Here is a 16,097-nt window from a genome sequence, read left to right as displayed (position 1 = left end):
TTCACCTTAATAACCTTACTGAGATAATTTATTTTTTACATTCTTTATATATATTTCACTTCTGGGCTGGGATTATGGTCAGGTTTTGGAGGTTGAGGGAAGAGGGGACTGGGGGTTGGGGTAGGCTATATGATTTGGGGTTGCACTGGGATTAAGGGTTATGGGCTGTGAGTGGAAGTACGGGACACAATAAGTTGGAGTAGAGATTGGAAAAGGAGTCAAGGTTGAGGGTTGGGGTTGAGGCCGGGGTTGAGGATAGGCAGAGGGGGGACAACAGGGGCAACATTTTGGACCTCCTGTTCAGTACTGATGAAACAATTATTGATGAAATAAATTTATGCAGCCCATTAGGAAGAAGCGATCATGCCTGTGTACATGTTATGTGTGATCTCAGGGACATGGAAGCCAGGGGCAAAAGTTCTTACTACAAGTACAAGAAGGCTCATTACCACCGCATGAAGAGGAGTCTTGACATCGACTGGGGTCAGTACTTGTCAGCAAATCTCTCCCTAGAGCGAAAATGGGAGAAATTTGCCCACAAATTGAAAGAGGTCATCGATGAATGCATACCGAAAGGAAAATTCACAGGGAGGCAAAGTCCACACAAGAGAACCAACGACAGCCTACCAATGACTAGGAAACTCTGGGTTAAAATAAAAAAGAAACAGAGACTCTGGGGAAGATTGGCAGAGCTGAGGAGAAATGGTGGGGCAGGTCGTGACGAGAGTACACAGAAGTAGAAACCCAATATGGGAGGCTCAACAACCAAATAAGGTGGGAAACAAGAAATGTCACCAAGATTAAAGAAAAGGAAATCGCTGGGTGTGTGAAAGAAAATCCAAAGGTTTTCTGGAAGTATGTGGCATCTAAAACAAGGACTGAGGCCATTGACGAAAAGCGAAGCGAGATGGATTAAGAGAAGAAGAAAAGGAAGAGGACGAAGAAGAGAAGATAAAGAAGACGTACGAAGAAGGAGAACAAGAAGAATAAAAAGATCGAGGTGTGAAATGCAAAAAAATGTGTGTAACCATCTCCCCAAAAAACACTGTAGAAGAAGGAAAATAAGATGAAAAATAAGAAAAAGGTGAAGATAAAGACGAAGAGGAAAAAGAAGAGGAAAAAGACCCATGATAAGCAATAAAGCGGTGTTATTAACCAGCAGCTCCCCCCCACAAAACACTGAAGAAGAAGCAAAAAATGATGAAAAATAAGAAAAAGCAGAAGAAGAAAAAGAAAATAAGACAAAGAGGAAAAAGAGGAGGAAAAAGACCTATGATAAGCAATAAAGGGGTGTACCAGCAGCTCCTCCCCCACAAAACACTGAAGAAGAAGCAAAAGATGATGAAAAATAAGAAAAAGCAGAAGAAAAAGAAAATAAGACAAAGACGAAAAAGAAGAGGAAAAAGACCTATGATAAGCAATAAAGGGGTGTACCAGCAGCTCCTCCCCAACAAAACACTGAAGAAAAAGAAAAAGAAGATGAAAAATAAGAAAGAGCAGACGAAGAAGAAGAAGATAAAGACGAAGACAAAAAAAGAAGAGGAAAAAGACCCACAAAACACTGAAGGAGAGGAAAAAGAAGAAGAAGAGGAAGAAGCAGGGAACAGCTGACTCGATAAACAAACTTGAGATGACTCGCTCCACCCTCGACATTTTCCTATAAAAGAGGATCACCCATGAGTCACGCCACTCGGTAAGCTCCTGCTGGGATTAAATGAATGTTAATGAATGTTAATTAATGGAGAATGATGTATATGAGGCGTGAATGAAGCCCAGGGGTAGGAAGAGGTGGCTGCTGGTGAACACCACACTGGAGGACGTAAGGGGCATTATAATTATAACTCCTGGTAATATTGATGAGAGGGTAGCCTAGACCCTAGTTTAGGCTTATGATATGGATTATTTTTTGGTCCCTGAAAGCAGCGCAGCAGAGGTGGGCGCGGTACTGAAAAATCAGTAGTGCGGTTGCGGTAGTGCGGTAATTTTTCCGGAGTAGTGCGGTTGCGGTAGTGCGGTCCCATTTTTTTTCTTTCCCAGTGTGGTACGCGGTGTGCGGTACTGCGGTAGCGGTAGTCAAAATAAAATAATACTTCAGTGCCTATCCTGGCTGTCCAAACAAAGGAAACATGCTTAAAATAGTACAATGAAAAATCGGCCGGCACCACCCAGGTTAAAGAAGACTCGCAGTGTAGTAGATTAGTCTGTCTATTTAGTATTTGATTTTGAACAATAACTGAAAAGTCAGAATGATTGAATCACTGATTCTAATGACTGCTACCAATTGACTGATTGAGTCCGATTCACAGTAAAAAAACATTTCTGGGAGCATGCCGCGCTGCAAATGTCGTCTTCGATAGTTTTCAAAGTACCGGCAAAAAGTATCGCAGGAGTTTTTAGTGCTGTCCGCGATAGTGCGGTATTTTCAGAAATTTTGCGGTAGCGCGGTATTTTTTTTTTGTGATGCGGTACTACCACATTAAGTACCAGACTTGCCCACCTCTGCATGAGAAGTAATTAGCCGTTTACACTTTTTTTCTGAGGTGTGTGTGTGTGTGTGTGTGTGATGGGTTGGGTTGGGTCGCTAATCCCGAGGTACGAGGGAGAGCCTGCAGCCTTGACCTCCGTGCTGCTGTCCACCTACCCCTATGCTAGTCACCAAATGAACTTCGACGTAGTGCACTGCACCTCCCACTTCCCTAGCCAGCCAATCCCACATATTTAGGTTGAGTCAGTAAAGGGATAGCAGGTGGAGCTTCTTGGGTCAACTCAGAGCAAACGGACTATATATATATGAACAGACCACCTCGTGGAGATGGGGTAGGACTTGGCTACTACAATCATTGCTTGTATTGACCCCAGAGGTGCAGCGTGTTTCCCATAAATTTGTTCTTTAGCCGTGCTCGGTGTAGTAGCCCTTGTACAAATACTTTGCCTCATTGATTACAATACTGTCACTGCATTACTCATAAAGCAATCTTCAGAATTGTATTAACAACAGTAAATATGTCATTCTCTTTGAACATTTTTGAAAAGCAGGTAATATTAAATCAAAACCATGTAGATAATACAGTTAATACTGATGTTCCTCTCTGAATTTCCTCAAAATTCTCCTATTCCTCTCAGCGGGCTGGCGCAGGATGGCATCTCTGAGCCTCATGGTGTGCCGCTCTGCTCTTTGGCTGAACTAAAGCTGCGTTTTTTGTGCCGAAGTGACCTACCTGAGGTGAGCTGTTACTCAGAAATGTGTTCTCCTTATTTTTTAGGTTGATTAGCTCTTATGATTAACTCAAGTGTTTTTGCTTATGACATTTAGCACACCTTGATTTAGTTATGTCTTGGCTATATATTTTAGTAACATTTTTTTTCTCAAATTTACTACAAGTTGAATGCTCATTCAATGTTTTATTCTGCATGCCTTCTCACAGGGGTAACATTTACTGTTGAGTCCCACTACTCACTGGAGTCATGTACTATAAATAATTTAGTTAATGTGAATCTGCATAAACACTTAATCTATCCCCCAAAACAAAATTTACTGTTTCAATTATCCCCCTTACCTACAGACCCTTTACAAGACCAATAGATTAATTTTTATTCAACCAGTTAGCAGGACAACAAATAATGATCAGAAACAAAACACTTGTGAGAGTAGAGCCAACCAACTAAATAGTATTAACCTTGCCCGCAAAAAGGAAATCAGAAGGAAAATAGGAATGAGATAGAACACTTGTGGTAAACAGTAATGTCATGAATAGCAACCTGCCATTTTTCCTGAAGGGAAAGGTGTACAATAGAGAGAATGCTTAGAAATGCACCAAAAGGAATGAAGGAAAATATTCTTGGTACAACATGGAGTGATGGTAAGTAAGCATCATGAATTAGTAGCAGACAAACGTTGAACTTGGGCTGATCATATCATGCACAGTATTGATAACAGATGGACAATGAAAATAACAGTGACCACCCAGGAATTGTAGAAGTCGGGGCAGACAGAGGACCATGTAGCAAGATGAAATTTGAGCATTTACTGAAGCAGGATGGAGTACATTAACATCCGACAAAGAGAGGTGGAACATGTTGGAAAAGGCAGCTGGCCTACAGTGAACTAGTTATGTTTTAAGATGATGACGTTTTTGACAGTGTTGCTGGAATGGACTTCAGTGATGGAGTGTCCCACTTCAGAGGGCAAATTTTCATCCTTTTACCTCTTTGTTGCTTATGAACATTTTCATGTTTCTTAAGGTGTGACTCCCCTTTATATTTATACTGGAAAACAGATAGGCCAGTGATGATGAAGATGATTATAGGCATGATGTTTTACATGATATTTCAAAGTGAAATTTTAATTTGTCAATGCACATTCATATGTACGAGATTGGGAGATGTGGAGAACAGCCATCGCCCGTTCAACCCTATCTTAAATGGGAAAATATGAACGCTAAATGACAATGATGATGATGATGATGTCATTCATATGTACGAAGTATGTTGCTGTAGACTACGACATTGTTGAAGCAGTTACCCATTATATTAAGTTCTTTTAAGTTTTTTTGTCAATTTATTGTCCCACAGGTCAAAGCTTTGTGTCGCGAGTGGTTTCCCATAGACTATCCTGATGTGTGGTATGAGGACATTACGACCAATGAGCGCCTCTATTCTTTGGCTGCAACATATAACATGCAGATTATTGGGCTTTTGGTGGCTGAAACCAAGCCTCTGTCTAAGATGAATAAAGAGGTATGTGGGTATAGCTGTTTGTCAAATTGGAATGTGTGTGTGTGTGTGTGTGTGTGTGTGTGTGTGTGTCAAGAGAGATGAATAAAGGGTATAGCTGTTGTTTGTGTTGTCAAATGTGTGTGTGTGTGTGTGTGTGTGTGTGTGTGTGTGTGTGTGTGTGTGTGTGTGTGTGTGTGTGTGTGTGTGTGTTTACCTATTTACCTATTTGTAGCATACAGGGCCTGAGCTAGGCTTGGATAGTCCTGTCTCCTATTTGAATCTTCCTAGTTGTATTTACCTAATTGTGATATACGGAATAGGAGCTACGTTCATACTGTCCCTTATCTGTATCTGCTGTTATCTAACTTGGCCTTGAATTCATGAACCAACTCTTAAAAGCCATACATTTTAGCTGACTTTGATTAGGTCTTGCTGCAGTTCTGAATACGTTTTAGATGTATATGGCATAAGCAAACTCAGTGAACTCTTTTTATGACTAGGTAGAACATTATATTTGCCATTACGTATTTGTAAAAAGTGATATGCAATTTTTCATGTACATGCATTTACTCATTCACACCTAATTACTATGAATGTTTTGCAAAGTTAAGCTCTCTCCTCTTGTTATGCAGGATCAAGATATCTTACCTCCATCTTTGACTGGGGAAACTCAGATTGGCTACATCTTAACCCTGGGTGTAAGTAATGCTCATCGTGGTCATGGTATTGCTTCGCTGCTCCTGGACAACTACCTCTCTCAACTCTCTGCTCATGGGACGCCCCGAGTGCAGGCTGTGCTCCTGCATGTTCTCACCACCAACCAGCAGGCTATTGCTTTTTATCAACGCCGCAACTTTGTGTAAGATACCAATATGTATGTTGGTAGTTTTCAAGTAAGTTTATTAATGTGTGGAAATTATTAATAAAAATATTATTAGTTTGTTAGAAATATATTACACAATTTCCTTTTAAGGATTCACACCATTTATCAGAATATGGATACATTATATTTTCAAATCTCTGGTTTCACTTGGCTTTATTAGCTTTTTGATTTATTCAGAAAATTATAAAAGTCTCCATAATCTGCAGTACCTTCCTGTAGCATGTTTCAAATTAGAAGCTAGGTACGTATGGTGTTTTAAATTAGAAAGCTAAGCCAAGGAAGGAATTTGATAGTATCCAATAGAACCTGCACCCTAGAAGGGAAGCCAATGAAACTCTAAAACTGCATAGATTACCTAAAGTTAGTTCCAGAGATGATATTCCTCTCTTAAAAGAAGATGAAAGAGCCATGAGAAATAGACTTTTGGAAGTTGCCAAGGGAAAAGGATGGAATGAAGGTACTTTTTATGACGGGACAGGAGGTTACTCTCAGAGCACGGGTGTTTGGTTGAGTCAGCAAGACCTCTGCCCCAACAGTGCCAATTCAAAGAGTTTTAACTGAATTTTTTGACAGTTGCAGATAAAAGGTTAGAAGTAAGTTAGATTTACCAAATTATACTTCAATTCAGTTAGTAACCATAGTGCTGCAGAAAACACCAGAGTTGAAATGCAAAAACACAAAATTTTCATCTATTCTCTATAACTACTGCACCAGAAGAGTCAAAATCTTGCTCTTTTTGTGATATGTAGTTGACACGAACATTTCTGATGTTCCAGACGTCACACATTTCTACCGTATTATTACAACATCAAGGGGAAGCCCAAGGATGGTTTTTCCTACGTGAGATATGTGAATGGAGGACATCCACCATGGACTCTGCTATATCCTTTTATTGCATAACTGATATTGATATTATTCATATGGGTAAGTAGGTAATTAAGGAAACAAATACCAGAATTAAGGTTTTGAGAATTAGAAAATGTATTCAGATTTTGAAATATTAAAATATCAGGCATCATAAAAGTGGCTGGGGAAAGAGAGAATGGAGGAGGTGACTGAATTTAAATATTTGGGAATAGTTTTATGTAAGCATGGAAGTATGGAAGGTGAGGTGAGGGAAAGAGCAGTGAAGGCAGACAGGCAGTAGGTGCATTAGAGAGTTATGAGAGGAAGAAGTGTGAGCATGGGGGTAAAAAGGGTTACAAGGAACAGTATTATCCTGCCAACTGTATCATATGCATCAGAAATGTGGAAATGGAATGTGGCACAGCAATCGAGAATACATGCAGTGAAAATGAGTTATATAACAGGTGCATGTGGCATTTTAGGATGGGATGGGGAAAGTAATGAAAGCGTGTATGAGTGGTTTGGTATGGGTATGACAGTGAAGGGAGTGGATTGCGGAATGGTAGAATGGGTGAAGCGTGGTACACTGAGATGGTTTGGACACGTGATAAGAATGAAGGAGAATAAATTTGTGAAGAGAGTGTATGAGTGAAGGATTAAGGGACAGGGAGTCAGGGGAAGACCACCTGTGAAGTGTATCAATAGGGTGAGTGAGTATTGGAGCAGAGAGTTAAAAGTAGCAGGGTTGAATGTGCTGAGAGGGAGTGCCAGAACGTGGAGAGATGGAGACACTTCTGCCATGGCCACCCCCTGGAGGGAGGTTCCCATTAGGGAACAGGATGTCAGATATAGATACAGATAAAAGTGCTGATGGTGCAGTTTAGCACAAAATTCAGGGAGGCCTTCTAACTGTCATGTCAGAAGTTTTCTCAAGGGTTTGTGAACACAGACACTTGGTGATCATTGTAGGGAAGAGTAAGGTTATGGGTGACAAGGTGGGGGTAAATGGAAGGGTGTGTAGCACTTGTGGAAGGGGGAAGCCATTGCTAGTTGACTTGTTGGTGTTCCACTGAGTCTCACCTTCCTGCACCAATTTGCCTTGATGACTTACCAAAGACTACTTACTGTGCCATGATGAGTGTTTAGGAAAGACTGGAGGTGTTTCCAAGGGTATATATTGCCCATGTTTAGTCAGCTCTGCATGTGTCTGTGGTCTGCCACCAGGAGTGGACACCCAAGACAGATTCGGTACACAGATGGTTTGATGGTTTCACATTTGGAAGGCACAAGCAAGGTGATATTGTATTTAATACTAAGATATGTTTATTATAATTGCTACTTTCCTGAGCACACAGCACAGATTACATCCAGCACTGGACCCAGACATTGGCAGCTCATAAAGTGTGTTGGTGGCCAGTTAGAATGTTGTCTAAGTTTTGGGGCCTTATTGCTCGCTCAGCCACGGCTATCATGGCTCACCGCCTCTCCTAGCACAGGGTGAGTGGGATGCGTTCCATGTTGGGTTGGCTAATGGTTGCAGGTGAGAAAATAACTATGCTTAACTTTTTATGTAGTACTTAATTTTTGATCTCATATGAATGTGAACATTTAAACCCCACCATGCTTGCATGCTAGATTACATATCCACAGCATCCATCCACAACTACATCTCCATACTTCAACATCTCTGCCAGGGACCTTTTCTATCTTAAACTTTTTATTGCCTCATTTATCTCATCCCCCTCATTTTCAGGTGTTTTTCACCAGTACCTGATTTCTTATTATTAAAATTATTATTATATTTCTTTTAGCAAAGTTACATGTTTCTTTTCAGACCAAGGTAAAGAAGGGGATTCCGACATGCCAAGACTTCACTGCTGGTGAGTTGTTAATCATAATGCAGGTATATATATGAATATTTTTCATTGACAAAGTGATGAAAAGCTTCCATGCCAAATCTTTTTGAAAATTACCATAAAAGTAGATATTTTGTTCTCATTATAAACATAGATTTTAATAATTCAATAGAAGAAATTCATAGTAGTACAATATATTTTTGAAATTATTTTGTCTAGTAAAAAAATGTAATGACTGATATCCATAGGAAGTGCCAGTGTTTTTACTTCAAATTTTACAGCTCAAAATATCTCGGATGAATTAATGTAAACTATATTCTTTTAGTGGTAGACGTGAAGTGATGCATGTTAAGGTATCCAACCATAAACATGAACATAAATGATTTTTGATGAGAGTGGTAGAAAATCAGTCACCATTGATCTAGAAACTTTCACGACCACTCATTTAGATATATATATATATATATATATATATATATATATATATATATATATATATATATATATATATATATATATATATATATATATATATTCATATGCTTTAAATTCAATACAAGTGTTGCCACTGATGAGCTGTGTGCCTGAAGTGAAGAGTCAGAAGCTCTGTGATTGTTGTGTTAAGGGTAGTGCCTCCCTGGCCCAAGGAGGGGAAGGGCTTGCTAGTCAGGTACAATAAGGAAACTCCTGTCTCAAGGTACGTAACTAAACATTTTTAAAGCATTTAAATATGTTCCTGTCATTGCATCTTCACTTCAAGATATGTGACCCTGCATTTTTTTATTGAATAGCTAAGACATTGAGTACAGTGAAGGTCCAGGGCAAGGGGTGCACACAACATTCTAAGCTGTATTTGAAATATGCATTTATTAGCATTTAGCTTTTTTCAGAGACAGCTATTGTACAAGTCCTAGACTACCTATGTGAAATGTTATGTTATGATGTGAGTTACCTTTAGATTAGAAAACAATAAGTGCCATTTTTTTTGGCTAAAGGCTTTCTTGTTTTACTTTTGTTGAAAAAAATGTGTATATATGGGTGATATATTTTTATTACTTGTTAAATTTATGTGCTTGAGTTGACCAAGCTACGTGTTGAGTTGATGTGTTGGGTTGATAGCTAGAGCTAACATTAATTTATGCAAGATATAACTTTTTAATTTTTGTAATTGAATTTACGGCATTATTAGTATGTAATTTGTATTTATATTATTTATTTTGTATGCAAATGGGTTAGAGGTAAATGGGGAGCAGCTAAGGAATTTAATCAATCACATTAATTTTGTGGTGTTCAGTATTGCACCTTTGATACTTTTATGTTGTGCTGCTTTTAAATGATTTTGGTATCTAATATGAATATAAATTTGACAGTTTTTTTCAGTACATAAAGCTTCTGTAATATGAACTTGAAAGGTTTATATAGTTTAGAGGAATTTTTGTCAGCCAGTGCCCAGCATCCACTGGCCAGTAACAGTTCTAATGGTGAAGGGAAAAAAAGTGCCATAGAGCATCAGCATTCTAATCTAAAATCTGGAACAAAGAAGTCTCTATTGAATTTCAATACATCTATACACAATATTAAGACAATACTATGACAATGTTATTCTAAATAATGTGCATATATTTTTTACACTTGATGGAGCATACTGGAATTATTTTATTTATCTATCTATGTATCTTTCTGTATATGTTATAAATAAAGAGCACAATATAATTATCTGTCATACATGTCAGTTATATGCTGGAGCATTCTATGTATTATATATATATATATATATATATATATATATATATATATATATATATATATATATATATATATATATATATATATATATATATATATATATATATATATATATATATATTCAAACTTGTTAATTTTTGTTATAGAATGTTCCGTCATATAATTGATATGTATGACATAATTATATTGTGCTCTTAAAGTGTAATATTTATTAATCTCTTTAGTTCTTTTATGAAGTGACAGTCACATTATGTTAGTGATAATCTGAGATATTCTTTTGTCTGGGAAATGGGGACAGAAACTAGAATACAAGTGCTCCTTGGTACTTTCTGTTTTTCTTCAGTATGAGAAAAAAAATAATAACTCATTGACTGGTGGAATAAAGACCTTTAGTTCCTATCTTTGTTAGTGATAATCATATGAAAAAGTTGAAATTCCTACATTCATAAGTTGATTACTCATTGGTGTCAGAGAAATAATGCAGTAAATCTAAGACTTAGTCATGTATATAACAGGAGGATATATCATTAACTTGCATTAGTTACAATGCCATAAACATACTATACTATACCAAACAGTTGTGCCATATATTTTAAGGTGATTGTTAACACTTAAACAGATATGGTAATTTTCCTCTTCAGTTAGCTTGTGTAAAACATTGTGATGAAATCAGAACTGTTGGTCATGTTTTTGATGTGTGTGTGTGTGTGTGTGTGTGTGTGTGTGTGTGTGTGTGTGGTTATCCCTTCCAGTGTCTTCTTTTCAGTTTGCATTTCATTAGCCTGGAATCTCCCCCAAAGAACTCAACTAAACTTAGGAGGGCTTTCAGTATTTAGTAACCAAGATCCTTGGATGACATAGGCATATGTACTAGTGTGGCTCTCTAGAATATTTGACATAATACGAGAGCTCAGAATAGACAGGACGAACTCACCACCAAAAGAAAATGAGATGTTAGGTACCAACATAGTGCTCTCCTTTCATTTATGTCAAGAGATGGTGAGTTTGCTTTTTTGTTAGTGAAAAGAGCAGGTAAAGAAAGTATCAGATTGGCTTCCTGGCCCTGGCACAGGGTAGCGTGTTTAGAAATGGAGTTTTCTCAAAACTTATTAATGGCGAGTTTGTCCTTTCTACTCTCGATGCCTCATATAATGAAATATGCATTCAGCATTTAAAGTACTTACAGTTCATGCAGGATACAAGTTGATGGATACAAAAAACATGTGTACACTATTAACCTTAAACTAATGATAAGCAGGTGTGTCTTTCCTCTGATTAGTTCTCACTGAGGGATTAAAGGAAATGCAGTGCAAAAGCAACTGTACATTTCTCTTAATCACAACAATTTCCTTGATTATATATCTCATGCAAAAATTACCTTATATCAATGTTAAGTGCTGCCTATAGCACTGGTAGCCTCTCTTGAGGGGCCTCTTGGAAGACCCCAGCCTGGTAGTGGTGCAGGCAATTTTTATTTATAGTGGCTGCCATGATGAATGACTCTTGTTTGGATCATGCTGCCCCTCTCTTGACTGGTCACTAAAGTTAGGATTGATTGAAGGCCTGGGCAGAATGTGGGTAATCTTCCATCACTCAGTGATGGTTGAAAATTGTCAGTGTCTTGTGGTGGGACTTGAACCTGGGTCCTCGGGATCACCTCGTGTGTGCTGACCACTCAGGTTGGGCATGCTGTGATGCAGCAGCAGCAGCCAGGGCATGTTGTTTCTTGTGCATGTTTAGCAGGCAATGCTATGTGCAAAAATTTCATAGGTTCTTTGTTTTAGAATTTTCCAAATTAAAGAGTATTTTTGAAGTGTCGTTGGTCAAAGCCTCAGATGCCAAACCTGCGAATAAGGTGGCCGACTTTATACTGTATGTGTACTATAGTATATAGTTATAAATACATATATCTACCATAAGCAGTTTAACTGATGGTTAGAAAATGTATAAGTGTGAAGATGAAAGTGTGGGACAGTGTTTACTTTATTGTAGTAAGTACAGTTGGGGGTATATGGTGACCTGCGCTTGGTGTTTTTGCTCATCTCTCTTTTTGGCTCGAGCCTGTGGTGGGTGAGAATCCAATACCTCGGGATCCAAGGCAAGCAAATTGCTACAGTACCTTTTTCTAGGTCTCCCTAGGTACCCATTTGCAAAAGGAAATATGAACAACTGGGTGAGCTGGTTGCCAACTGCAGCTGAGATCAAACCTGGGTCAGTGAATTTGTAAGTGTGCCAATAAGTACACCATGGTTTATATTTGAAGTATGAAATATAACTGACTTGTATTTCAAAGCTGTATTTATGGGATAAATTATACGCATTTATTGTAATAATTGTCATATTCCCTATGGATCATTTTCTGTATCACTACAAAATACAGATGCAGTGTTTGCATATTTCATACTCGTAAATTTCATTATAGTATCCAGTTTGTTTCCTGTGAACATGGGAGTAAGGCAGGGTTGCATCACTCTATAACTTTTGTGTTGACTGGATATTAGGGCAGAGTTGTGGATCATAGTTATTGTGAAGCATCTGTTGGCAATACCTAGATCACAAGGAATTGCTAGAAGATCTGGTGAGGGCTCTTGAGGCACTGCAAGATGAGGTGGAACCATTGGGACTTAAGGTCTCGTGGGCCAAGACCAAGGTACAGGCAGGGCCCAAGAGAGGGGGGGGGGGAGCTGGTATCTCAGCACCAGGGCCCAGCCTCATAGGGGACCCGGCCACCCGGGCATGATGTGTGCAAATTAAGATTTTCATTGCTAGTATTGTTTATAACTATTATAGTAATTACTTGCAGCACCAGGGCCCAATGGTAGCTCTATCTGGTGCTGGGTACAGGTCTTTGAAGGCTTACTGGATGGAACAGGGCATTCTATTCGTGTATGTGGCTAGGAAATCGAGATGGTGGTAATGAAGTGCATAACAATGGTGGATCTTGTCAAGAAGTCTTCTGGTGGATTGGGTTAACCCATGGTGCTATAGACTCATTCAGCACACATTATCCAGCCTATATTTATTAAGCTATTCAGCATATTTTCAACAGTGTCAGTAGTTTCTGTCTCTCTAACCCTAGTTTTGAGATTCAGTGGGAGCTACATCATTTTTGTGGAGTCACAAGAACATTTCTGTGTGACAAACAATTTCTGACTCAGCACCACCTCTATGCTCTACTGTATTGATAATGTAGAAAGCATGGCATTTTCATAAACAGTACCCTCCCGAGTTTCATGCTTACTTCGTTCCAAAAGTATAGCACTAAACTCGAGGATCGCGAAACACGGGGTGTTAAAAACACTGAAAAGGCGCTTATTTGTTCCGACCCGTGGAGAAGCTGACTTTTTTTTTTCCCCCTTTACTCCCTTGTTATCTCAAAATACGTACCTTGGAAAAAGTAAGAAAATGGGAAGAGAATGTGTCGTTTTGAAGCCTTACGATTGGCTGAGTTTTGAAAACCCGCTCGTGATTCGCTGGGAGTCCGATGACGTCATCGCCAGCGTTCACTCAATCAGCTCTCTCTCCTCTTGCCATACCCCCAATGTTTGGAGGAAAACGGCCAGTGTGACACTACTTTTTAAGGCAGCACACATGACGCCGATGGTAAGTAGATGTGACCCGTACATGTCAAAGCAGCGCAAAACTCGGGGTGATAATATGTGAAACTCGGGATGTAAAGAATTTAGGACTAAGCGCGAAACTTGAGGATCGCGAAACTCGGATATTACTAAACTCGGGAGGGTACTGTATTCATTGTTGACCAAGTTATATAAGTAGGAATGACTGAAATATTCACAGGAACACAAATTCTTCATTATAAATGAATTCTATCTAAAAGACCACACACCTATAGGAATTAATGGAACTGCATTTTTGTTGAGGTGAAATATCTTAAGGATTATTTTTAAAGTTGCCTACAGTGAGTAGCCGTTTGATTAAAGCTAAAGTAGTTGGAGAAAATTCATTGTAATAATGAATTAAAGAAAACTGTGGGAAAATAAATGATTCTTTGCATTGTCAGTACCATGGCTGAATTATTGATGGCAGTATACATGATAGGTACCCATGGATGCAGGATGATCAAGGAGTCCTATATTCTTGATATCACTGGTACAGTGTTCATGAGCAGATTAGTTCTGTAATGGATCGTATTTTTTAAGTAGAACATAGATCCACCAGGCATCTTAGTCCATGAGCCTTATGTGCTCAATCTGGCCCTAATCAGTTCCATTCAAAGTATGGCATTCTGCTCAGTTAAAATCATTGTTTTCAGTCTTGATTCTAAAGCTAGTCAGACTCTTTTGTTAAGTTTAACATGAATTTCAGTCAGGGGAAGCACTTTTACTTCTAACCTTAGGTTAATAAACACCACCACCATATGGTGGTACACACAGATTCTGATGGCACAAACATAAATCTCTCTGAGGAAATGGAGGTTGAAATCAAAGGCTCATGTGATCTCATGATAGGTGAAATTTGATAAATGACTCCATAAAGATTGAATTGTTTTCTGTCACTGTTTGTGCACAAAGTGCATGGGGTGGCTGGCTTCTTGGTCGAGTGACTCATGTTTAGGTCAGAAGTTTGCACCATATACACTGCAATTTCTTAGTGAGAGGCTGTGGACTGTCATCATCCTAATTTAGCTACGTGTCCTTGCTACCTGAAGTTAGAGATTATTTAATCGCTTTTTAGGCACAATAGCCCTCACATATGTAAAAAGAAGATTTGTTGCTAAAATATCCATGAGAGGACATTTACAGCCAAAATATTATATAGCAGAGTGCACATAAAAAGAGGTGCTGATGAAATAATGCAACACTAAGCAAGCAAGATGGCTGCATCAAATTACCATTGCCTCAAGATTCCCACTTGCCAATTAAACTATATAATGCTCAAGAATGGAAATAGTTTTCATACTAATTGTTAATAGAGACCGGTTGGGCAACATCTCTTAGTTTGAAAAATGATAATCATGCAGACTGGTATATTATACATCACATTTTTAGTGATTAAAGTATAATATGGGTTATTGCTTCTACAAGTCCATCAATCACTCAAGATGAAGGGAACATTTACTACATTAATCTAATTGAAGTGCATATCACTGACTGGTCATTTACAAATGAAGTATAAAAATTATAACCAGTAAATGTATTGTATAGTGACAAGTTATTTTTAAATGTTGTAGGAAAGTAGCCTTATATAGAAATGCCAATGAAACACTTCAGGGACCTCCTGTTTATGAAGTAAGTACATGTGCACTTATAAATACATCTTTATCAATATTGAAGAATGAGTTATTTTTGCTGAAGCAGGGAGGTCTTTCTTGGATATTCTAGATTTTGTTTTTTTCATAGAAATCCAAATCACAAAGACAATTTGGTCTTCATAGTTTGAATTTTGACAAGACTGAGTAACCAAAGTGGATAGTGGTGGTAGAATTAAATGGATGTCTGCATCAAGTTGTAGATAGTGGTCATGATACCTCAACAAGCTGTTCATAGTATGTACAGTGCGTGACTATACTGGTAAAATTTTCCTCCCCCCCAAAACTAATTAGTGAAGTACTTTGTAGAATGTAATGTATAGTATGTATCATGTATTTATCATTACCCCAATTATGCATACATCTCATATTTTGATATATAGATTAAAACTGTTCACTATGGCTTAAAAAAATAATCTTACGAAGGTTGTGGCTATTGATTGTATGGTAATACAAATGTGATCGATCTTTCTTCATTATATTTCCTATTGGGTTCATGTGTAAAAATTTGTGATTCAATTCAGTAGCTTGTAGACTTGTCACATGGAGTGCTGCCAGGCCTTAGTATGCAGACTTTAGCTGCTACTCATAGCTTTAATAAAAAGGTGTGCCAAATAATATTGGAGCACATGCATGCTTTTTTCTGAAGATGTTTATTTTATCTGTAAATGACTGAATTGTGAGAAAATAACAAACCTGAAAAAGCATTCATTAGCATGATTTCTTTTTCTCTTCAAGCAGCACACTACTTCATAGCAATGATACTGTGGACTAATGTTTT

At 38.1% G+C, this 16,097-nt stretch overlaps 1 protein-coding gene across 2 annotated transcripts; it reads left to right on the top strand.

Moving 5' to 3' along the window:
* Window positions 1-1,525: 1,525 nt before the first annotated feature.
* Window positions 1,526-8,391, top strand: LOC127008994 (N-alpha-acetyltransferase 60-like). 2 transcript variants are annotated; one of them, XM_050881556.1, is made up of 6 exons: window positions 1,526-1,693; window positions 3,124-3,223; window positions 4,573-4,737; window positions 5,349-5,575; window positions 6,376-7,942; window positions 8,280-8,391. In XM_050881556.1, the coding sequence occupies exons 1-5, from the start codon at window positions 1,677-1,679 to the stop codon at window positions 6,497-6,499; spliced, it is 633 nt and encodes a 210-aa protein (XP_050737513.1). In that variant the 5' UTR covers window positions 1,526-1,676; the 3' UTR covers window positions 6,500-7,942; window positions 8,280-8,391. The 2 variants fall into 2 exon arrangements, with proteins under 2 accessions (XP_050737513.1, XP_050737514.1); XM_050881557.1 differs by lacking the exon at window positions 8,280-8,391 and having other exon boundaries at window positions 1,547-1,693; window positions 5,349-5,609; window positions 6,376-6,439.
* The last annotated feature ends 7,706 nt before the right edge of the window (window positions 8,392-16,097 follow it).

This window comes from Eriocheir sinensis, chromosome 39, assembly GCF_024679095.1.
Source record: "Eriocheir sinensis breed Jianghai 21 chromosome 39, ASM2467909v1, whole genome shotgun sequence".
Lineage (NCBI taxonomy): Eukaryota > Metazoa > Arthropoda > Malacostraca > Decapoda > Varunidae > Eriocheir > Eriocheir sinensis.
Note: the sequence above shows the minus strand (reverse complement) of the source record. Positions and strands in the feature narration are given on the sequence as shown.